This window comes from Indicator indicator, chromosome 5 (assembly GCF_027791375.1).
Source record: "Indicator indicator isolate 239-I01 chromosome 5, UM_Iind_1.1, whole genome shotgun sequence".
NCBI classification, from domain to species: Eukaryota; Metazoa; Chordata; class Aves; order Piciformes; family Indicatoridae; genus Indicator; species Indicator indicator.
The window spans coordinates 859,213-883,345 of NC_072014.1; the positions used below are offsets into that span (position 1 = coordinate 859,213).

At 47.8% G+C, this 24,133-nt stretch overlaps 1 protein-coding gene across 3 annotated transcripts in view; it reads right to left on the bottom strand.

Moving 5' to 3' along the window:
* Nucleotides 1-1,570: 1,570 nt before the first annotated feature.
* The window catches only part of MYL1 (myosin light chain 1), a 31,452-nt gene continuing 8,889 nt past the window's right edge, over nucleotides 1,571-24,133 (bottom strand). Inside the window, exons 1-8 of one of the 3 annotated variants that reach the window (XM_054381485.1) lie at nucleotides 14,963-14,973; nucleotides 13,624-13,648; nucleotides 13,310-13,337; nucleotides 8,161-8,304; nucleotides 5,799-5,972; nucleotides 4,330-4,407; nucleotides 3,701-3,755; nucleotides 1,571-1,914 (exon numbers count right to left, since the gene is read on the bottom strand). In XM_054381485.1, the coding sequence (XP_054237460.1) occupies nucleotides 3,727-3,755; nucleotides 4,330-4,407; nucleotides 5,799-5,972; nucleotides 8,161-8,304; nucleotides 13,310-13,337; nucleotides 13,624-13,626 (456 nt within the window). In that variant the 5' untranslated portion in view covers nucleotides 13,627-13,648; nucleotides 14,963-14,973 and the 3' untranslated portion in view covers nucleotides 1,571-1,914; nucleotides 3,701-3,726. Of the gene's footprint in view, nucleotides 1,915-3,700; nucleotides 3,756-4,329; nucleotides 4,408-5,798; nucleotides 5,973-8,160; nucleotides 8,305-13,309; nucleotides 13,338-13,623; nucleotides 13,649-14,962; nucleotides 15,044-24,133 lie in introns of those variants that run through there. The other 2 variants (XM_054381486.1, XM_054381483.1) reach the window with 2 other exon arrangements.

The following is a 24,133-nucleotide window of genomic DNA, read 5'->3' on the forward strand; positions in this document are numbered from 1 at the left end:
AACACATCCAGACAGGGCTGGAAAGGCTCCACAGAAGGAGACTCCACAACCTCTCTGGGAAGCCTGTGCCAGTGCTCTGTTACCCTCACAGTCAAGAAGTTCCTCCTCATGTGGAGGTGGAACCTCCTGTGCTGCAGTTTCCATCCACTGCCCCTTGATCTATCCCAGGGTGCAACTGAGCAGAGCCTGTCCCTGTCCCTTCCTTCCTGACCCCCAGCCCTCAGCTATTGATAGACATTGATCAGATCCCCTCTCAGTCTTCTCCTCTCCACACTAACCACCCCCAGGGCTCTCAGCCTCTCCTCCCCAGGCAGTGCTCCAGTCCCTTCAGCATCCTTGCAGCCCTCCTTTGGACTCTTTCCAGCAGATCCCTGTCCCTCCTGAACTGGGGAGTCCAGAACTGGATGCAGTATTCCAGGTGAGGTCTCAGCAGGGCAGCAATAGATACTCCCAGTGTCACTGCTGAAAAGCCAATGGAACTCTTCTTGCCACAGCCTGGGGATGATGGCCTCGGGGCCAGTTCCCACATACAGAGCCTCTTGGGGTGACTGATATTTCTGGGTGCTATTTTTAGTGTTCCATATAGCTATAAATAGAGGCAGTAGCTAGGATCCCTTCTTAACAGTGCTGGGGAGCAGCTGTTGCAGTCTTTTGGAAGAGATTTTGCTGGGAAGAGTGATTCTGCCTGGCCCCACCCAGCAGGGCCAGCAAATCCCCTGAGTTTGGGTCTTGCCTGGTGCAGCAGGACAAGTGCCAGCTTGGGAGCTGCTCTCACAGCAGGGGAGCTGCCAGCTCTACCAAAAGTGTCTGAGTGCTGTTGTAGGTGGTAGTTCCCTGGTTACTACTTCTTCCAGTCCCCAAAGGAGGGACTTCACACCTGGATTGAGTAGAGTGACCTCCTGGAGATGTGTCTATATGTATGTACCTATATATATGCCCCTATTACAGGAAGGATCTGGAGGTGCTGGAAGGTGTCCAGAGAAGGGCCACGAGGATGAGCAGAGGGCTGGAGCTGCTCTGCTCTGGAGACAGACTAAGAGAGTTGGGGTTGTTCAGTCTGGAGAAGAGAAGGCTCTGAGGAGACCTTCTTGTGGCCTTCCAGGATCTGAAGGGGGCTCCAGGAAAGCTGGGGAAGGACTTTTGAGGGTGTCAGGGAGTGATAGGACTGGGGGGAGTAGAGCAAAAGTAGAAATGGGGAGATTCAGATTGGATGTTAGGAAGAAGTTCTTCCCCATGAGGGTGGTGAGACACTGGCACAGGTTGCCCAGGGAGGTGGTGGAAGCCTCATGCCTGGAGGTTTTTGCAGCCAGGCTGGATGTGGCTGTGTGCAACCTGCTGTAGTGTGAGGTGTCCCTGGCCATGGCAGGGGGGTTGGAACTGGATGATCCTTGAGGTCCCTTGATATTTATATATATATTTATATAAATATATATATGTATATATTTGTATTTGTTTTAATAGAACTTTACTTAGTGAAATCCAATCTACTATGAAAAGAACTGAAGTGCTGAGTGCTGCTTGGATTGGGTTTGAACAGCTCTAGAGGGAAGGGAAAAAAAAAGAATTTATAGGCAAAAAAGTAAACACAGAGATTTATTGATGCTTATTTTTTCCCCCAAGAGATGACATTCTTTCAGTGCAAACAACATGGAAGGAGATGATAAGGATGGATAGATTGATGGATCCTGGGTGGTAGCAGTCGAATCCATTTTGCTTGCCTTGGTGAAAGTTCAGGCTGCTCTCTACCTGAAGGTATAGTGACCCAGAGGGGATACCTATGGATGCACTGGTTAAAAAAGATCCAAATGTTGGGGTTGGAGGCTCATCATCCAGTTCCATGCAGCTTCCATGCTGGTGGTGACAGACTGAGCAAGAACCTCAAGTGCCATCTGGTCGTTCTGATTTGGAGTTGTTCTGAGAAGGAATGAGAAAGGGAGACAGGAAGTCAATGGTCGCTAAAGAAACACTTGCAGAGTGACAGACAGAGCCATTGGGTTTGTTTGGAGGGGTTTGCTGTTTCACATAGGAGTTAGGACTTTGCTTTCCTGGGACAGGATAATTAGCACTGCAAATAAGTCCCAGCCCTGCTCTGGTTTATGTCTGCATTTTAAAGACAGCTACTGGTGTTGGGGTTTTTATTAAAGAGCAGCATGTCAAGGTTGTGGGTGGGGTGGTTGTTTGGTTTGGTTGGGTTGGTTGGGTTAGTGGGTTGGGTTGGTTGGTTGGTTGGTTGGTTTGATTGGTTGGTTGGTTTGGTTGGTTGGTTGGGTTGGTTGGGTTAGTGGGTTGTGTTTGTTGGTTGGTTGTTTGGTTTGATTGGTTGTTTGGTTTGGTTGGTTGGGTTGGTTGGTTGGGTTGGTTAGTTTGATCGGTTGGGTTGGTTGGTTGGTTGATTGGTTGGTTTGGTTCGTTGGTTGGTTGTTTGGGTTGGTTCGTTAGGTTGGTTGGTTGTGGTGGTTGGTTTGATTGGTTGTTTGGTTTGGTTGGTTGGGTTGGTTGGGTTGGTTGGGTGGTTGGTTTGGTTGGTTGTGGTGGTTGGTTTGATTGGTTGTTTGGTTTGGTTTGGTTGTTTGGTTGTTTGGGCTGGTTGGTTTAGTTGGTTGGGTTGGTTGGGTTGGTTGGTTGCGGTGGTTGGTTTGATTGGTTGTTTGGTTTGGGTGGTTGGTTTGGTTGGTTTGGTTGGTTGGTTGGGTTGGTTGGTTGGTTTGGTTGGTTGCGGTGGTTGGTTTGATTGGTTGTTTGGTTTGGTTTGGTTGTTTGGTTTGGTTGGTTTGGTTGGTTGGTTGGGTTGGTTGGTTGGGTTGGTTGGTTGGTGTTTGGTTTAGTTGGTTGGTTTGATTGGTTGGTTGGTTTGGTGGTTTGGTTGGTTGGTTTGGTTGGTTGGTTGGGTTGTTTGGTTGGTTGTTTGGTTTGGTTGGTTGGTTTGGTTGGTTGGTTGGGTTGTTTGGTTGTTTTTGTTGGTTTGGTTGGTTGGTTGTTTCTGTTGGTTTGGTTGGTTGGTTGTTTCTGTTGGTTTGGTTGGTTGGTTTGGTTGTCTGGTTGGTTGACTGGTTTGGTTGGTTGGTTTGCCCTGCTTGTAGAAGAACTTCTAAATGATTGGGTACTTTAGAAGCCCTTTTTTGACTACTGGTCATGACTACTTGCATACTCTTTTCAGATGAATACTCTTTTCACCTGGAGTGCTGCATCCAACTCTGGCTGGAAGGGCTGTGCTCCAGACCCCTCCCCAGCCTTGTGCTCCAGACCCATCTCCAGCCTTGTGCTCCAGGCCCCACCCCAGCCTTGTGCTCCAGACCCATCTCCAGCCTTGTGCTCCAGGCCCCTCCCCAGCCTTGTGCTCCAGGCCCCTCCCCAGCCTTGTGCTCCAGACTCATCTCCAGCCTTGTGCTCCAGACCCCTCCCCAGCCTTGTTGCCCTTCTCTAGACACATTCCAGCATCTCAACATCTTTCTTAAACTGAGGGACCCAGAACTGGACACAGGACTCAAGGTGTGGCCTAACCAGTGCTGAGCACATGGGCAGATTGATTTCTCTGCTCCTGCTGGCCACACTATTCCTGATCCAGCCCATACAGCTTCATTTTGTTCTCTTTGTACTGCCAGGAAGCTGGGGTCCTGTTGCTTTCATAACCTGTATCTGGCCACAAACATGTAGAAGCCTTTAATGATAGCAAACAGGCAAGGTGCAAATAAGAACATACCCTTGGTGGTGTCTGGGGGAGTCCTCTTAGACAGACAAGATGTGCTTTACAAAAGCTGTGGAAAAACACAGATGTGGTGGTTAGAAGGAGGATCAGAGCAAGGAGCAAGGTTAGAAGGAGCAGCTGGTTAGAAGGAGCAAGGTTAGAAGGAGCAAGTTACATTGGGAACTACCTTTGAAAGAGCAGCTGTCCCTGAGCTGCTGGCATGAAAACCACCTCTGCTTTCTCAGATTTCACCCAACAATGTGATGAAAAAGGTCTAAGTGTTTCATGCTGGGCAAATCAAAGTCTCCTCCTGTGTAGGTGTAGTAAAAGTTAAATAGATGACAAGCAGAGCACTTAGTCTAAGTATTAGTGACAGGATTGGTTCCAGGCACTGCTTCTGACCCACACAAATTCAGAGTCTAGAGATCTGGTCCTGACTGAAGAAGTCTTCTCTGCTGTGGCTCAGTCTGGGCTTTGGGGAGAGAGTGACTGTAGGGTAGGCAGTTGCTAGAGCTCTTTCCATGCACCCTAACTCAGCTGTAGCTTTGTCTAACTGATATGCCTGACAAGCTGAAAGCCAACTGCAATGAAACTCTGGGAGAGAAGAAATGTAGGATGAGAGGGCACTGAAGCCTTGGACCTACCCTCATAGTTGATGCAGCCATTGGAGTCTTCCTGACCTTTCATGAGTTCATCTACTTCCTCTTCTGTCATCTTCTCACCTGGAGAGTGGAGATAGCCATTAGACACACACACCCCTCGCCACCCCACTGCAGGTGAACCCTACAGCTTCCCTTATTTTTGGGGTTTGTAACAAGATGACCTATGGATGCTGAAGGGACTGGAGCAGTGCCTGGGGAGGAGAGGCTGAGAGCCCTGGGGGTGTTTAGTGTGGAGAGGAGAAGACTGAGAGGGGATCTGATCAATGTCTATCAATAGCTGAGGCCTGGGGGTCAGGAAGGGACAGGGACAGGCTCTGCTCACTTGTGCCCTGGGATAGGCCAAGGGGCAATGAATGGAAACTGCAGCACAGGAGGTTCCACCTCAACATGAGGAGGAACTTTTTCACTGTGAGGGTGACAGAGCACTGGAACCCAGAGAGGTTGTGGAGTCTCCTTCTGTGGAGCCTTTGCAGCCCTGTCTGGATGTGTTCCTGTGTGACCTGTGCTGGATTCTCTGGTCCTGCTCTGGCAGGGGGGTTGGACTGGAAGATCTCCAGAGGTCCCTTCCAACCCCTAACATCCTCTGATCCTGTGATCCTGTGACCTGAGCTTGATTAATTGGAACTTTCTTTAGCAGTTCTACACGTGCACATAGTCCCAAGGATATTCCTACTGCACAGGGAATCTGTGCAGCAAATCCTCTGTGTATGTTTGTTATGACAGGAAGGCAAGCAGCCTGTTCCCTCTAGCCCTCAAGCACTGGGGACTTTCACTTCCTAGTCCCAAGTCAGAGGTAATAAACCAAACCTGTTCCTCTGGGTTATGTGATTGGTTTCCTTGTGGATCCCCAGTCAGGAAACCCATAGTCTTGTCTGGCTGTGTAGTTCAAGAGGGACAGGGATCTGCTGGAGAGAGTCCAAGGGAGGGCTGCAAGGATGCTGAAGGGAGTGGAGCACTGCCTGGGGAGGAGAGGCTGAGAGCCCTGGGGGTGTTTAGTGTGGAGAGGTGAAGACTGAGAGGGATCTGATCAATGTCTATCAATAGCTGATGGCTGGGGGTTGGGAAGGAAGGGACAGGGACAGGTTCTGCTCAGTTGTGCCCTGGGATAGGACAAGGGGCAAGAGATATAAAGTACAGCACAGGAGGTTCCACCTCAATGTGAGGAAGAACTTCTTGACTGTGAGGGTGACAGAGCACTGGCACAGGCTTCCCAGAGAGGTTGTGGAGTCCCCTTCTCTGGAGCCTTTGCAGCCCTGTCTGGATGTGTTCCTGTGTGCCCTGTGCTGGATTCTCTGGTCCTGCTCTGGCAGGGGAGTTGGACTGGAAGATCTCCAGAGGTCCCTTCCAACCCCCAACATCCGCTGATCCTGTCAGACTGTCTTTCCTACCTCTCTCTGGCCTTCAAAACAGCAGCAGTTCCTGAAGTTGTCAGGGAGCTGATGGTCACTCACCCAGAGTAGCCAGGACATGGCGGAGCTCAGCCCCCATGACTGTGCCGTTGCCTTCCTTGTCAAAGACACGCAGACCTTCAACGAAGTCCTCATAGGTGCCCTGCTCCTTGTTGTTAGCAGCTGCTTGCAACATGGGCAGGAACTCTTCAAATGTGATTTTCTTGGCATTCATCTCTGGAAAGAAAAGCACCAGTTGCTGTACGTTAGAGACTTCCCTGGGTGTTCCTCCAGGATAGCTGCCCTGGAATGTGGGAGAGCCTGATTTGCACATCTCATTGTAGCCTTCACTCTAGACTTAGTGGAGTTTTGAAGGGATTTGGGGAGGGGAACTATAGAAACCAACAAACCCCGGCAAAACAGAAGTCTTCAGCCCCAACAGTGTGAAAAAGGATGTCCCTGCTGACTGTGGGGAGGTCAGCCTAGATGACCTTGGGAGGTCTTTTCTGGCCCAGACCACTCTATGATTTTATGATTCTGTGATTCTATGATTCTATGAAGGATACTATGATTCTTTGATTCTATGATTGTACAATTCTGTGGTTCTATGATTCCATGACTGATTCTGTGATTGATTCTGTGATTCTGTGATTCTGTGATTCTATGATTTTATGATTCTGTGATTCTGTGAATCTATGATTCTATGATTCCATGATTCTGTGATTCTATGATTCTATGATTTTATGATTCTGTGATTCTGTGAATCTATGATTCTATGATTCCATGATTCTATGATTCTGTGATTCTATGATTCTGTGATTCTGTGATTCTTTGATTCCGTGATTCTGTGATTCTGTGATTCTATCATTCTGTGATTCCATGATTCTGTGATTCTATGATTCTGTGATTCCATGATTCTGTGATTCCGTGATTCTGTGATTCTGTGATTCAGTGATTCCGTGATTCTGTGATTCCATGATTCTGTGATTCTGTGATTCTGTGATTCTATGATTCTATGATTCTGTGATTCTGTGGTTCTGTGATTCTATGATTCTGTGATTCTGTGATTCTATGATTCCATGATTCTGTGATTGTGTGATTGATTCCATAATTGATTCTATGATGTATTACTGAGCTCTTCAGGGTCTCTTAGACTTGGCTGCAGAGACTATTAGAAAAGAATAATCTAATTAAAAACAGGAATGTCCAGTGGGAATGGTGTCCAAATTTACTATTGACATGTTGAGTGTGGGCTTAGTGCATCTAACACCTTTGCTTTTGTGACAGAAGTTGTAGTCCTCATTGAGGCCCTCCATAAATGTGTTTTTTTTTTTGTTTGAGAAAGGCTGCAAAATAAAAAAGGATTTCCCCTCCCCCCCTTTTTTTTCCCTCAGTTATTGCTGTGGTCACTTACAGAACTGTCATGATCTCACCTCTGTTATTCATAGAATCATAGAATTGTCAGGGTTGGAAGGGACCTCAAGGCTCAGCCAGTTCCAACCTCCCTGCCATGGGCAGGGACACCTCACACTCCAGCAGGTTGCTCACAGCCACATCCAGCCTGGCTGCAAAAACCTCCAGGCAGGAGGCTTCCACCACCTCCCTGGGTAACCTGTGCCAGTCTCTCACCACCCTCATGGGGAACAACTTCTTCCTAACATCCAAACTGAATATCCCCACTTCTAGTTTTGTTCCATCCCCCCAAGTCCTATCACTCCCTGACATCCTCAAAAGTCCTTCCCCAGCTTTTCTGTAGCCCCCTTCAGATACCGGAAGGCCACAAGAAGGTCTTCTCAGAGCCTTCTCCTCTCCAGACTGCACAACCCCAACTCTCTCAGGCTGTCTCCAGAGCAGAGCAGCTCCAGCCCTCTGCTCATCCTCATGGCCCTTCTCTGGACACCTTCCAGCACCTCCAGATCCTTCCTGGAACAAAGGCTCCAGAACTGGACACAGAGCTCCAGGTGTGGTCTGAGCAGAGTGGAGCACAGGGGGAGAATCCCCTCCCCGGCCCTGCTGGCTACACTTCCCTCGATGCATCCTAAAGATGAGGTTTCCTCTTTCTGAGCACCATGGTCTGCATCACCGCAGTGGACGAGGCCCTGGACAATCTGATCTAGTTGGGGATGTCCCTGCTGACTGCAGGGAGGTTGGACTGGATGACCTTTGGAGGTCCCTTCCAGCCTGGACCGTTCTATGGTGCTATGATCATCCTCTTCAAAAGGAACTGGAGATTTGGACAAGATGGCCTTTGAGGGTCCCTTGCAACCCGATGCAATCTGAATGTGCGGAATTCCACGTCTCGTTGCAGCAGAGTCCCCCTCGCTCCCCATCAGAGCAAAAGCTCCCTCCTGCTGGGACTGTGGATGTTGCCTAATTGCAGTTCTCCCTCCTCAGAAGGGCCCATGAGAGGCTGCAGGGTACTCACCCTCTTTGCTGGGGTTGCCCAGGATCTTGTTGATCTCAGCATTTGTCGGGTTCTGCCCCAGTGCCCGGACGATATCACCCACCTGGCTCAGGGTGATCTTGGCATCACCAGTCCTGTCAAAGAGGAGGAAGGCCTCCTTGAAGTCTGCAAGGGAAGAGCAACAGTTAAAATGAGCCAGGCAGCTCCACATTGATGAAGACGTGAACCAGCTGTCTCCTGGCACTGGTCCACCAACTCCAGGGGGAGTTAGCCAGGGGAATCTTTGGCCCATAATGCCAAGAAGGATTCTTCCCCTCTGACATTTTGGTTTCACTATTTTTAAACATTTATATCTCCCTTTCACAGCTCTCCCAGCCACTGGTAGCATTGTGATTGACCCTGTGCTATTTTGAGCACAGGGCGAGATAAGCCCTCCATGAACTTTGCCATTCAAGAACAGGTTTCTTAACATGACATAGCAGGAGGTAAAAACCCCTTATCATCCATTTTAGCTTAGCAGAGAACTGAGACTCATCTAGGTACCCAGCAGTGCAAAACATTTGCCTGCCTCCACTGGTCCTGTCAGCAATCCAACTACACAGAGCTCGTGGGGAAACTGAAAACTGAATTTCGAATGCTTCTACTCTTGGTTTCCCTTAAGGATGCCTTATAATGACCTTGAACTTGTGTTTGTTCCCTCTCTTCTCCCCCCTTTGCAGTCTGTCCCCACTGCTTTCAGCTTTTCCAGTGACACTACTTGTATGGTGCCTTGTTCCAGCACATTTCCAGTGGGCACACTTGGAGACTTTTTGCTTCTTTCAGCAAGAAAGATCAACCTTCACTTGATGCTGGCAAAGAACTTGGGGCACAGACATTTCCCCTACAAGAATCAGCACCAAGAGTTGTCTTCATTGCATTGCCAGTCTCCATCTTCCCTTGCAAAGCTCCACATTAATCATAAGGTGATTTGTTTTTTTTTCAGGGATTTAGAGTATTTGTTGCAAAGAACAAAAATAACTGAAGGGTTTGGGCTTGCATTTAAAGGGAGAAGGAGCAGAAGTCAAGAGTCAAGTTATGAGGTTCAGAGATGGCTTTTTATGGTAAGAGCATCTTGGGCTGTGCTGTTGATCATTCCCACCCTGCAGTGTCTGAAGATGCTGTGGTTTAGGTCCAAGACTTTCCCACCCTGCAGTGACTGAAGATGCTGTGGTTTAGGTCCAAGACTTTCCCACTCTACAGTGACTGAAGATGCTGTGGTTTAGGTCCAAGACTTCCCCCCTGCGGTGTCTGAAGATGCTGAGGTTTAGGTCCAAGACCTTCCCACCCTGCAGTGTCTGAAGATGCTGTGGTTTAGGTCCAAGACTGTCCCACCCTGCAGTGTCTGAGGATGCTGTGGTTTAGGTCCAAGACTTTCCCACCCTGCAGTGATTGAAGATGCTGTGGTTCAGGTCCAAGCAAACCAAGGGAAAATGTCTTTCCTTTGGCTGTGATGTACTTCCAGCAGCTTAGAGAGGCTCTGTTTCACAGCTTGTGTAGGTGGAAGGTTCTGTGCCTTGGAACAGGTTTAGGAGTAACAAACCACATTTCAAACCATGTCTCCATTTCTCCTGTGCTGAGGACATGTGACACAGAGGCATTTAGGTTCTTGCTTCCGCCATCCATATGCTGCCTTCTTTGGGAGAGCTGCTGGCACCCAGTGAAACTGCTGATACAGGATGTCAGCCTGGGAGGCTGTAATCTAATACATCTGAAACTAACCCTCTGACTGTCTGGTGTGAGAGACCTACAGCCCTCTACTGCTATCTCCCCTTACAGCTTTTATTGCAGGCTATGAAATCAAAGCCTTCTGTAGATCTTCCCCTTACTACGTACCAATTTGCTATCAGCTGTTGCTCCAGCAGCTGAGGTCAATAGGGCTGCAGTGATTCATATCCTAGGATCCCATCTTTCAGCTGGGGCATTCATGGCTCTTAAAGCCAGATATAAACCAGTGCCAGTTTGCTATTAGCAAAGCCATCAGAAAAGCTTCTCTCTGTTTTGTAAATCTCCCGGAATTTTATGTTCACTTAGTTCTGACCTCAGACAAATAATTTTAGTTCATAGAATCACAGAATTGTCAGGGTTGGAAGGGACCTCAAGGACCATCCAGTTCCAATCCCCTGCCATGGGCAGGGACACCTCACACTCCAGCAGGTTGCTCACAGCCACATCCAGCCTGGCTGCAAAAACCTCCAGACATGAGGCTTCCACCACCTCCCAGGGCAACCTCTGCCAGTCTCTCACCACCCTCATGGGGAACAACTTCTTCCTAACATCCAAACTGAATCTCCCCATTTCTAGTTTTGCTCCATTCCCCCAGTCCTGTCACTCCCTGACACCCTAAAAAGTCTCTCCCCAGCTTTTCTGTAGCCCCCTTCAGACCCTGGAAGGCCACAAGAAGGACTCCTGGGAGCCTTCTCTTCTCCAGACTGTCACTTGAGCATAAATTTCACTGCAATAGACCTTTGCTGTGGAGTTTTTATTTGCATTTATTTTTAACAGATATAGATTATATAGATATAGATGATGTAGATGTAGATATAGATATAGATGATATAGATGATATAGAGCTAGAGCTCTATATCAGGATGTGGATATAGATGGTACAGGCTAGAGCTAGATACAGATATAGAGATATAGATGATACAGAGCTGGAGCTCTCTATCAGGATATAGATATAGATATAGATGTAGATATAGATGATATAGATATAGATGATACAGAGCTGGAGCTCTATATCAGGATATAGATATAGATGATACAGCTATAGCTAGATATAGATGATATAGATGGATATAGATACAGATATAGATATATAGATATAGATACAGATATAGATATAGCTAGTCCTAGTTTATGCCTCTACTGGAATAAGCACAGCTAAAACCCCTCTGTGAGGAGAGTGCTAGGCAGCTGCCAACATGTCAAGCCTGTGTGGATGGAAATAGTTCCTGAGGGTGGGACATCTCCATTCCTGGGAAAATCTCCCCCCTCTTACGCAGCTTTAAATTGCTGCACTGCTTAGTTCAGTCAGTGCAGCCTGACAGCAGCTGGATGATCTGAAATACATAGGGAAGCTGAAAGGAACATTTGGCTTTGTTGTGGATGCCAACAGCTTAGAATCAGATGGCATTTGCTCCACAAACCCTCCCAACCTTTCTGTAAAAGCTTTGGAATTCAAAAGTGAGGGAGAGTCCACAAATGGATTTCTGTGACCAGGAAGAGGTGTTTGGGCTGCAGGAAAAATAAATGTTTCCATGTTTCCACAGTTTCACTTACTGCACTCTGCCCTTCCTTATTGCTCTTATGGTATAACCCAAGCAGGCTTCAGGAAGTTTAAGGCTTTCTTATCCCTGCTTCTAGCTGTTCCTCTCCTTCTGGATTTCTGATAAATCCTTGCACCCTCCATTCTAAATCCTTAGTAGACTTCTGGCTGCAAACAATTTGCTGCTGAATATTTGACACTTTCTCAAGTCTACATTATTTGCTCCAGTCCAAATGGATTTCTTGAGGTGTTTAAAACAATTCCAGCTTAGCTTTCCAGAGCTTCAATGAAGATTTTTGTCCATGTCAGAATTTTTAATCAGATCTTGCTAACAAGTGGAAAAAGAAATAATAATGTGGAGCTTGCTGGTGACTGGTGAAGCAGAGAACACAGCAAGATGGTGAAGAATTGCAGCATATCCAGAGTGTTGTGTTCATAAGCAATAATTTAAGCACATCACTCACTTGCTAACTATTTCAGAGAACCACAAGACATTAGAGGTTGGAAGGGACCTCTGAGATCATCCAGCCCAACCCCCCTGCCAGAACAGCATCACCCAGGGCAGTCTACACAGGAATGCATCCAGGTGGGGTTGGAAAGGCTCCACAGGAGACTCCACAACCTCTCTGGGCAGCCTGCTCCAGGGCTCTGGCACCCTCACTCTAAAGAAGTTTCTCCTCCTGTTGAGCTGAAACCTTCTCTGTTTCAGTTTGAACCTGTTGTTCCTGGGCTTATCACTGTGTACCACCCGAAAGAGCTTGGCCCCCTCCACTTGACCCCCAGCCTTCAGCTCTTGACAGACATTGATCAGATTCCTCTCAGCCTTCTCTTCTCCACACTAAACAGCCCCAGGGCTCTCAGTCTCTCTTCTCAGGGCAGATGCTCAAGTCCCCTAAGCATCCTTCTGCCTCTCCCTGGTCTTTCTCCAGCAGCATTCTGTCTCTCTTGACCTGGGCAGCCCCAAACTGGACACAGGATTGCAGCTGTGGTCTCAGCAGGGCAGAGCAGAGGGGGAGCAGAACCTCCCTAGCCCTGCTGGCCACACTTTTCTTGTTGCCCCCCAGGATCCCATTGGCTCTCTTGGCCATGCAGAACTTGCTGCCCACCAGCACTCCAAGCTCTTTCTCCGTGGAGCTGCTCTCCAGCAGGGCATTCCCTAACCTGTCCTGGTGCCTGCTGTTGTTCCTCCCCAGCTGCAGGACCCTGCACTTGTCCTGATTGACCTCCATGAGGTTTGCCTGCAGCCAGCTCTCAGCCTGTCCAGATCTCATGGGATGGCAGCACAGCCTGACAAGAACTTCCATGCTTCATGAATGTTTAATGCCTTTGTTCCTCCCCTTCTACCACACCTCCTGCTAAAACTGACCTCTAGGCCTCCTTCATCCTCTCTTCATGTAAAACTGGAATGCTGCTGCAACTAAGTTAAATTTTCAGCCAGCTCCCTCCTTTTGCTGTCCTTCCTTTATGTTGCCTGTGACTTTCAATTGCAAGCCCCTGTTTTCAGCATCCTTGGCACGGTCAGTAGAGGAGGGAGGAGCACAACTGAAAAGCTTTCAGTAGGTAGAGCTGGCAGCAGCAGCACAGTTCCTCTCCTTACCATGGCCCAAACTCTTCAGCTTGGGCAGCACATAAGCCTCCAGATAAGCTCCATGTCAGGCTATGCTCAGGTGCTTGTTTAGCACAAGCCAGCTCTTGCTCCTCTGAAGTCAAGAGTGTGGAGATTTAACCCAGCTGGAGTCCTAGCTCCTCTTTTTGTCACGGTTAAAAGCTCTGAGCCTGTAGCTCCTCCCTGAACCCACGCACGTGAAAAAAAATAAACAAACCAACAACCCCAAACAACCCACATTTGCTCTCTTAGTAACTTACCATCTTGCTGCTCCTTGGAGAACTCGATCTGTTGGAAGGAAATCAATCACAAAAAATAGCTTAGGAAGGGGGGGCTGGGGGGTGGGGCGGGAGAACCTGCTCGTTTTCTAAAGCATCCAGCTCAATCAGTGAGTCATCTTCCAAAGCAGCAACAAGATATCCTCTCAGATTCGCAGGAGGGATGCAGGCAGCAGAAGAGTTGTTAAGAGGGGTGGATATTTAGCATTCCTCAGCAGTTCTGTGTCCCACCACCCCCTCCCCACACACACACAACTTTTGCCCCCCATTAAAAGTTTAACTTTTCTTTCACTTACCATTAATTTGGTCAGGAGTGAAGGACTGCAGTTGGAAATGAAGAGAGAGAGAGAAAGAGAACTGTGCTGCTGAAAATGCACTGAGAGAAAGCAAACAGCAGAAAGGAGCTGAGTGCTCTTAACATCTGTCCTGCCTACCTAATTAGGCCATGGCAACCTCAACTAGCAACTTCTCTCATGAAAAAAAATGCATCACCAGCTCTGCTCTTAACGATTCCCTTAGAACCTGCCCCCCAGGGAAAGCCCTGAAGTGGTGGATGCACCATCAGGTCCTTTACTGGTTTAGTATATACCCTTTGCAGCAATTATGGCTGTTAACAAGCAGCTTTTCTTCACACTAACACAGGCATTAAAACCATCCTCTTTCTGTTCCAAATTTAGCTTTTTTTGGCAGCACATTGTTTCACACAATCACAGAATCAGCCAGGTTGGAAGAGACCTCCAAGACCATCAAGTCCAACTGATCACCCAACCCTAACTAATCAACCAGACCATGGCACTGAGTGCCTCATTCAGGCTTTTCTTAAATATCTCCAGGGATGCTGACCCCACCACCTCCCTGAGTAGCACATCCCCATGGCCAATCTCTCTTTCTGGGAAGAACTTTTTCTAAGCTCAAGCCTAAACTTCCCCATGCACAGCTTGAGACTGTGTCTTCTCCTTCTGTCCCTGGGTGCCTGGGAGAAGAGACCAACCCCCACCTGGCTACAACCTCCCTTCAGGGAGCTGTAGACAGCAAGAAGGTCTCCCCTGAGCAAGGAGCTCAGAGAACTCACAGAATCACAGAATCAACCAGGCTGGAAGAGACCTCCAAGATCATCAAGTCCAAGTGATCACCCAAACCCTAGCTAATCAACCAGGTTGGAAGAGACGTACAAGACCATCAAGTCCAACTGATCACCCAAACCCTAGCTAATCAACCAGAGCATGGCACTGAGTGCCTCACTCAGGCTTTTCTTAAACACCTCTAGGGATCTTGACCCCACCCGCTCCCTGGGCAGCACTATGCTATGTACTTCTATGAAAATATTGTTTCCTGCTTTGATAGTTTCCATTCAACTGAAGAATTACAGAAGGCTTAGCAGGCAGCACTAGCAAATTGTAACCCTTCTGCCTGAAGCTGCAGGAGCTGCATCTGCTGCCTTAGCCTGCTGAGAAACTTGAGGGAAAAAAGAAACAAACCTCCTATAGACCTTCAGGTATTGAGGAGGAAGCCCAAGCAAACCTGAGCTGCCTTCTGGACCGTCCTTCCCCACCCTCCCTCACCCCACAACTCCCAGGTGGCTGCTCTAAACCAGGCTGCCTCGCTGCAAACCAAGGAGCTTTCCAGTGGACCCACCATGGCTTAGAGCTGGAAAAGCAGAGCAGCAGACGGGCAGGAGGGATTAGCTGGAGAGGTCTTGAGAGTGGTCCTGCTCCCCTGGCCTTCCTGCCCCTTATTTATGTGGGGGTGCTGACGGCATTGCCTGGATTAGGTGTCAGAAGGAAGTGGTCCCTCCCCTTGGCGAGTTCTTTAGCTTTCTTAGGGCAAAGTGACAGGAGGCTCCATGTCTTGATCGACGTCTCAGGAGGACTATTTTTAGGAGGCTGGAGAGGGGCAGGGAGAGTGGCAAGCAGTAAGTTTGATTCATGTCAGCACTTTCTGGGTCCATGCTCCTCCAGAGGAGATATTCCATGTCCAGACTCACCAAGGCTTCCTTATAGGGAAGGATTTGGTTGACAGCCGGCTGAACAGGAGCCAGCAGTGTGCCCAGGTGGCCAAGGAGGCCAATGGCATTCTGGCCTGCGTCAGAAACACCATGGCCAGCAGGAGCAGGGAAGTCATTCTGCCCTGTGCTTAGCACTGGTTAGACCATACCTTGAGTGCTGTGTCCAGTTCTGGGCTCCTCAAATTAAGAAGGACATTGAGATACTTGAATGTGTCCAGAGAAGGGCAGCAAGGCTGGGGAGAGATCTGGATCACAGCCCTGTGAGGAGAGGTGAGGGAGCTGGGGGTGTTTAGCCTGCAGAAGAGGAGGCTCAGGGGAGACCTTCTTGCTCTCTACAACTACTTGAAAGGAGGTTGTAGACAGGTGGGGGTTGGTCTCTTCTCCCAGGCAGCCAACATCAGAACAAGAGGACACAGTCTCAAGCTGCCCCAGGGGAAGTTTAGGCTGGAGGTGAGGAGAAAGTTCTTCACAGAAAGAGTAATTGGCCATGGAATGTGCTGCCCAGGGAGGTGGTGGAGTCACCATCCCTGAAGGTGTTCAAAAAAAGCTTGGATGTGGCACTTGGAGCCATGGTTTAGTTGTCAGGAGGTGTAATAGGTTGGGCTATATTGGGTAATAGGTTGGACTTGATGATCTCTGAGGTCTTTTCCAACCTGGGTAATTCTGTGATTCTGTGATCCTATTTCTCCAATAAGCCTTGAAGTGTGGAGGGTGAGAGGTGCCATATTTGCCCATGGCTGCTTTCAGATGTGGCTTGCAGGTTGTCTTAGGTGCAGCTGGGGTGGCCCTTGCACTTTGGCTGGGTTTGCTCAACCTCTTGTATGGGCAACACAGGTGAACATTAGGTGAGTGGTGCTGCTTGGCTGCTCAGCTTGAGCCATTATTGGCTCTGAGCAGACTAACCTGTTGGCAGAGGTGGTGCCTGACTGAAACTATTCCTGGTCATCCTCTGAGTACTTTCAAGGGTGCTGAAATTCATCTGTGTGGTTTGGACCCAGCTGTATTGCTAGGGTAGTGGGTGATAGGTAGGCAGGGGGAAAGAGTGTCACAGTGTCACTCTAGAACACTCTTCCTCTAGGACTGGGGTTAGGCAGGCAAGCAGCTCACCAGCTGTGATAGGAATCACAGAATTAATCACAGAATTAACCAGGTTGGAAAAGACCTTTGAGATCATCCAGTCCAACCTATCACCCAGCACCATCCAATCAACTCACCCATGGCACTGAGTGCCTCATCCAGTCTTATTTTAAACACCTCCAGGGACAGTGACTCCACCACCTCCCCGGGCAGCACATCCCAATGCAGGAGGTGCTGCAGAGTCTTTTGTGATGTGGAGGCAAGGGAGAAGCTGTGACAGGAGTTCAGACCCCCCCCACCCCCACCAGAAGGCTTTATGAGCAGAAGAGATGTTCATGATGGGGAGAGGAGTACTTGCTTTTTGAATTACAGAATAGAGGGGTCAGGGTGGGACTACAAGTGGGCAGTTTCCAGGTAGATTGGAGGAAGTAGAGGCTGCAGCTTCTTCTGTAGCAAAGATCTCATCTCTCCAAGGCCAGGCCAAGCCTCCAAATCAATGCTGTGACTCAACATAAAAAGTTCAGAAACCTTGGCTTTTTCCTTCCTTGTCACCTCAGCTGGGACAAGAGTGTCATGGAAGCAGGATAGGGATAGTTGTGTGATGGGAATGGTTGTGTGACAATAACAGATCCCAGCATGGATCTCCTCTCTAATTTCTGTCGCTTCCCTTTGCAGAGCATTCGCTGCTGCTGGTTTCCTAAGGACAAAATGGGATTAGTGAGAGGAATTTCCCCCTGTAGCTTGCTTGGTTGCCCTGAAGATAAGCAAAACCTTTGTGAATGTCTCTTTGAAGGCTCTGAAAGCCACAATCAGATCTTAGCAAACAAAAACTGGGGGTTTTGTTTGTTTGGTTGGTTGTTTTTTAAACAGAACGATCAAGACATGTCAAAACATTTGGTTGCATTTGAGATGCCAACCTCCTACCTTCTATTTTAAAAAGCAAAGACACAACTGCAAAGAATATTTCTAAGCTTGCCATTTGAGCTGGGAAACACCCTGTGCAAAGAGATTATTTTCATTTTGGGGAGGAATAGCTGGAAAATAATTAATCCTGTGTAATGAAAAACGCTCCACTGCCAATCCTGCACTTCTGCCTTTTCCTGCTCTTTGCAATCTGTCAGCCTGTGGGATCAGGGATGCACTGGGGACAAAGCACAGCCATGATCAGGTGTGGCTGCATGGAAAATGCTCCCCAGAGGGGCTGTGGAGTCTCCTTCTGTGGAGCCTTTGCAGCCCTGTCTGGATGTGTTCCTGTGTGACCTGTGCTGGATTCTCTGGGGTTGGACTCGATGATCTCCAGAGGTCCCTTCCAACATCTAACGTCCTCTGATCCTGTGGCTGTCTTTCCTACCTCACTCTGGCCTTCAAAACAGCAGCAATTCCTGAATTTCTCAGGGAGCTGATGGTCACTCACCCAGAGTGGCCAGCATGTGGCAGAGCTCAGCCCCCATGACTGTGCTTGTCAAAGACACGCAGACCTCCAGAGGTCCCTTCCAACCCCTAACAGCCTCTGATCCTGTAAAAGGAGGTTGGTGCCTCTGCCTGGATTAGCTAACAGAGGTTTAGCCCAGGGCAGACCTCCTGATTGGTACTGGCTGGGGCTGCAAGTCGGGCAGGGAGAAAGTGAATATAGATCTTGGCCATCAGTCCCAATGCATTAATGGAGGAGCTGTCTAAAGACTTTGGCAGAGCTGAAATGTTGCCTGGGCTGATGCAGCACGTTGCCTTTTGTGGAATTTTCTTCCTGCCTTCAGCCTCTTACTCCCCAGTGCTGGCAACTGGGAAAAGTTCTGTTCCCCTGGAAACAGGACTTTTTTTCTTTTAAAGAGGAAATAAAACTAAAGGCAAATGTAGATCAATTTTCTTGATAGCTTCTTCTTACTTCCAGATGAGCTTCATGGTTGGCTACAACAAAACTCATGCCAGAAGTCTTTAGATGGCAAGCGGAAGTTAGAATCATAGAATCACAGAGTCATGGAATCATAGAATCATAGAAATCATGGACTCATAGAATCACAGAATCATGGAGTCATGGAAATATAGAATCATAGAATCATAGATTTGAGAATCATGGAATCATAGAATCATAGAAATCATAGAAATAATGGACTCACAGAATCATGGAATCATGGAAATATGGAATCATAGAAACCATGGAATCATAGAATCACAGAATCACAGATTCATGGAAATATGGAATCATAGAATTGTGGAATCATGGAAATATAGAATCATAGAATCATAGATTCAAGAATCATGGAATCATAGGATCATAGAAATCATAGAAATAGTGGACTCACAGAATCATGGAATCATGGAAATATGGAATCATAGAAACCATGGAATCATAGAATCACAGAATCATGGAAAGGCTCAGGTTGGAAGGGACCTCAGAGATCATCTACTCCAACTCCCCCTGCCCTGGGCAGGGACACCTCTCAGCTAGACCTGGTTGCCCAAGCCCCATCCAGCCTCCATTAAACACCTCCAGGGAGGAGGCAGCCACAGCCACTCTGTGCAATGTATTCCAGAGTCTCACCACCCTCCTACTGCAGAACTTCTTCCTAAGATCCAATCTAAACCTACTCTCCCTCATCTTCAAACCATTCCCCCTTGTCCTAGGCACTCCTTGGAGAAGTCCCTCTCCAGATAGCTGGGGTGAACTTATCTTGGCCATAGAAAACTGGTACCTGGGTTACCTACCTGGCTTGAATGGGCTGCCAAATAGGTACAGACTGAGAGGGGATCTACATATAAGCTGCTTGATCTTTTGTCAGGGTGAGAGTGGCTTGGAATTTAGAGGAGGAAACAGGAGCACACTACATCAGCCCTTGGTTTTGTTACCTGCTCTCAAATAGAAAGCTCACTGGACAGAGTTTTGCTGGGGAGAGGAATATTCCAGCATGGGCATGTTGCATTCACTTGAATGAAGAATCCCACAGGTTGAAGCCAGCAGGGTCTCTTGGATCTTAAAATGCTCTTTGCTTTCACAGAATCACAGAACATTAGAGGTTGGAAGAGAACTCCGCAGATCACCCAGTCCAACCCCTGCCAGAGCAGCAGCACCCAGGGGAGTCTGCACAGGAATGCATCCAGCTGGGGTTGGAAAGGCTCCACAGGAGACTCCACAACCTCTCTGGGCAGCCTGCTCCAGGGCTCTGGCACCCTCACACCAAAGAAGTTTCTCCTCCTGTTGAGCTGAAACCTTCTCTGTTCCAGTTTGTCTCCATTGTTCCTTGGCTTCTTGCTGTGCACCACCCAAAAGAGCTTGGCCCCCTCCACTTGACCCCCACTTTGACATAGAAAACATTTCAAACATCCCTAGAAGAAATTAAAGGTAAGATTTCTTACTCTGTAAGGAGCTATCATAAATTTCATGAGGTGGAGAGAAGTATTTTGCAGTACACTGAGATTTGTTCTGATCCCAACAGCATTCTCTGCATTGTCAGAGGCCATGCTGAGTCTCTGGGCTTTATGGGAGATGGTGAAACTTCAGGGAGCTTGGTTTGAAGCAGCCACCCCTCACACCCCCAGAGAACTAATGGAAGGTTGAAGGAATCAGAAGGACCTGGATTTCTCCAACTTGGCTGAGCCATTATATATGCACAGAGTTGTGGTCGTTGTTGTTATTATTATTTTTACCTTTGTGGCCAAGAGAGCCAATGGGATCCTGGGGGGCAACAAGAAAAGTGTGGCCAGCAGGGCTAGGGAGGTTCTGCTCCCCCTCTGCTCTGCCCTGCTGAGACCACAGCTGCAATCCTGTGTCCAGTTTGGGGCTCCCCAGGTCAAGAGAGACAGAATGCTGCTGGAGAGAGTCCAAGGGAAAGGCAGGAGGATGCTTAGGGGACTTGAGCATCTGCTCTGGGAAGAGAGACTGAGAGCCCTGGGGCTGTTTAGTGTGGAGAAGAGAAGGCTGAGAGGGGATCTGATCAATGTCTGTCAAGAGCTGAGGGCTGGGGGTCAAGTGGAGGGGGCCAAGCTCTTTTGGGTGGTGCACAGCAAGAAGCCAAGGAACAATAGGTTCAAGCTTGCCCAGAGAAGGTGTCAGCTCAACAGGAGGAGAAACTTCTTTGGTGTGAGGGTGCCAGAGCCCTGGAGCAGGCTGCCCAGAGAGGTTGTGGAGTCTCCTTCTGTGGAGCCTTTCCAACCCCAGCTGGATGCATTCCTGTGCAGACTCCCCTGGGTGCTGCTGCTCTGGCAGGGGGGTTGGACTGGGTGATCTCTGGAGGTCCCTTCCAACCTCTAACATTCTGTGGTACTGTGATTATCCAGAAGGTTATGTGGCAGTGAAAAGATGGAGCCTTTTGGGGGGTTGGTTTGGGGGGCAGGTGGGTTTGTTGTTTGGGCTTTGGTGTTTTTTTTGGTACTTTGGTTTGGTGTTTATTTTTTGGGGTGTTTGGGTTGGGTTTGGGTTGGTTTTTTTTCCTATGTTTGTTTTTAAAAACACACTGGGGCTGAGTACGGCTGTCCTGAGGCACAGTCCCTTGGTGCTCACTGTCAGTCTGTAAATGTCTGGACAGGGTTAAAAGTCCTGGGGAAAGATGCAAGATGCTGCTGGGACTTAAAGCATTCAGCTGCTTCCTCTGCTTGTTACCTTTGAGGTGAATTCCAAAGCAGGGGATAATTCTCTGATTTGAGTCACCAGATATTCCAAGGTACTCTCTCTGGAGGAGAGGCTGAGAACATATCAGATGTCTTGGAAAATCAGAGAGGAGAAAATTGGAGAGTCCCTTAGGATACTCATTGTATATTTAGCCCTCTATCCAGAACTAGATATTTTATTTTATTGTATTGTATTTTATTTTATATTGTATTTTATTTTTATTATATTTATTTTATTCTATTCTATGTTTTATTATATTATACTTTATGCTTTATTTAATTTTATTTTAATTTGTACTTTATTTTAATATGTTTTATTTATTTTATTTTATTATATTTATTTTATGGTTTTAATTATTTTTATTTTATTTTATTATGTTTTATTTTATTTTTTATTTTATATTGTTTTTATTTTTTATTTAATTTTATTTTTTATTATTTTTATTTTATTTTATTATTTTTATTTTATATTGTATTTTATATTTTATTTTATTATGTTTTATTTTATGTTGTCTTTTATATCTCATTTTATTTTTGTTTTATTTTATTTTTTATTTATTTTATTTTATTTTTTTAGTTTAGTTTAGTTTTCAATTATTATTGTTATAGGGGAGTGGGGCCTGGTGCTGCTGGCGCTCTGAAGTTTTAGCTGTGTCATTCAGGCCTGGGTAAGAGAGGTTTAGGCTGTTTAGTCTGGAGAAGAGAAGTCTGAGGGGGGATCTGATCAATGTCTATCAATAGCTGAGGGGTGGGGGTCAAGTGGAGGGGGCCAAGCTCTTTTGGGTGGTGCACAGCAAGAAGCCAAGGAACAATGGAGACAAACTGGAACAGAGAAGGTTTCAGCTCAACAGGAGGAGAAACTTCTTTGGTGTGAGGGTGCCAGAGCCCTGGAGCAGGCTGCCCAGAGGGATTGTGGAGTCTCCTTCTGTGGAGCCTTTCCAACCCCACCTGGATGCATTCCTGTGCAGACTCTCCTGGGTGCTGCTGCTCTGGCAGGGGGGTTGGACTGGGTGATCTCTGGAGGTCCCTTCCAATCTCTGATGTTCTGTGACTCTGTGATACCATGTGTGCCTTTGCATTGTGATGTGTAGTCATGAATACACCTTCCTTTTAAACTTTCCCTCCTTTCCAATCCTGTGTGGAGCATTTTCTTTACTCCTTTGGGAAGGGGTGAAGAGCATCTGTCTCACTCCTTAAGCCAAAGACCAAGTTTTGGTTTTTCCATTGGAGATAAGCTAGGATTGTGCTTACAGCAGTTGACAGGATATCTGCTCACCATTAGTGCCTGCTCCTTGATGGTTACAGCTGCACTTATTTTCTAGCAGACATCACTGAGTGCAGGATTACACAGCTCACAAGCCCCTCTGAGAAGGGAGCTGTCATTCTCCCATCCCTCACCAACACTTCAATAGCTTCTGTGATCAATGCCACGGATTTGAGAGATGCTACTTTTCATTTAAGTAAGAATCAGCAGCTGATGGATTTATCCTTTTATGAGATGGAGAAACACTAGGAGCAGATGAGGTCTTGAGAAACAAAGATCTCCTCTGAGAGGAGAGCTGCCCAGGGAGGTGGTGGAAGCCTCATGCCTGGAGGTTTTTGCAGCCAGGCTGGATGTGGCTGTGAGCAACCTGCTGGAGTGTGAGGTGTCCCTGCCCATGGCAAGGCGCTTGGAACTGGATGATCCTTGAGGTCCCTTCCAGCCCTGACAATTCTGTGATTTTGTGAAATACAAATGAAAGAAGACTAAACCTACCACTGTAAATATTGGAGAGAAAAAAGGAGTGTGTGGGGTACCATGAGATCTGGAAGAATAGTGCAGAATCTCTGAGGGTAATGGACTGAACTGCAGATGAATTTGGTTTTATTCTGTGTAACTCTCCAGCCTTGTTTACTTGTAAAGCTTTGAATTTCACAGCTGCTCCAACAGTGATGCTGAAAATCGGAGTGAGCCATGCCAAATGTGTGGGAGGGAGATGTGGGCCATGAGGATGGGCAGAGGGCTGGAGCTCCTCTCCTATGGAGACAGACTGAGAGAGTTGGGGTTGTGCAGTCTGGAGAAGAGAAAGCTCCCAGGAGACCTTCTTGTGGCCTTCCAGGATCGGAAGGGGGCTACATGAAAGCTGGGGAGGGACTTTTTACGACGTCAGGGAGTGATAGGACTGGGGGGATGGAGCAAAACTAGAAGTGGGGAGATTGAGATTGGATGTTAGGAAGAAGTTCTTCCCCATGAGGGTGGTGAGAGACTGGCAGAGGTTGCCCAGGGAGGTGGTGGAAGCCTCCTGCCTGGAGGATTTTGCAGCCAGGCTGGATGTGGCTGTGAGCAACCTGCTGTAGTGTGAGGTGTCCCTGCCCATGGCAGAGGGTTGGGACTGGCTGAGCCTTGAGGTCCCTTCCAACCCTGACAATTCTCTGACTCTGTGTTCTCTAGCCACGCTGTTGATCATTTTGAACAGATTTCATCAGCTTTACGGGGGGGGGTGGGGCGGGGAGGGGAAGGGTGAAGTGCTTGCATGTACAAGTGACCCTTTTGACACAAACCTAAGTGCATTTAGAGGATGTGAGAGGCAGTGTGAGGCTCTGGAGCCCCTACCCTGGAAGGGATTTGTAGTTTGAATGTGCCTCCCAGCGGCGGTGCTGTGGCATTAACGGTACTGAAACTATTGCTGCTTGACATTCAAGTGCTCTGTGGTATCCCAGCCAGGCCAAAGTGCTCAAAGTTCTTGTTGGCAGTGGGGAGAAGATGTGAAAATCCTCAGCCAGGCCAGGGCAAAGGTCCAGCTCGGCTGTTTCGTCTTTCCTTACAACTTCTTTCTGTACTTGTCACTGGCTAAATTGGTCACCTTCTTGGTGCCTTATGTAAGGAACTCCAAGGTCCTGTGACTGTCACAATCTTCCTGTGCTCTGAGGTGGTTTTAAACAGCATGTTAGAAATATTGTGCCTTGGGTTTGCTCTGTTAGTGGATGGAGGAAAGCTTTGCCACACAACTTGAAATGACCTCTGGAAGCTCTTGAAATGTTACTCTGTGTAATTTTCTTTAAACCCCACTGTTTCTGCCCAAGCTTATCACTTCCCAGACCCTCCAAAGGCTGCAGGTACTTTGGTTTTCTTAAATGCTGCT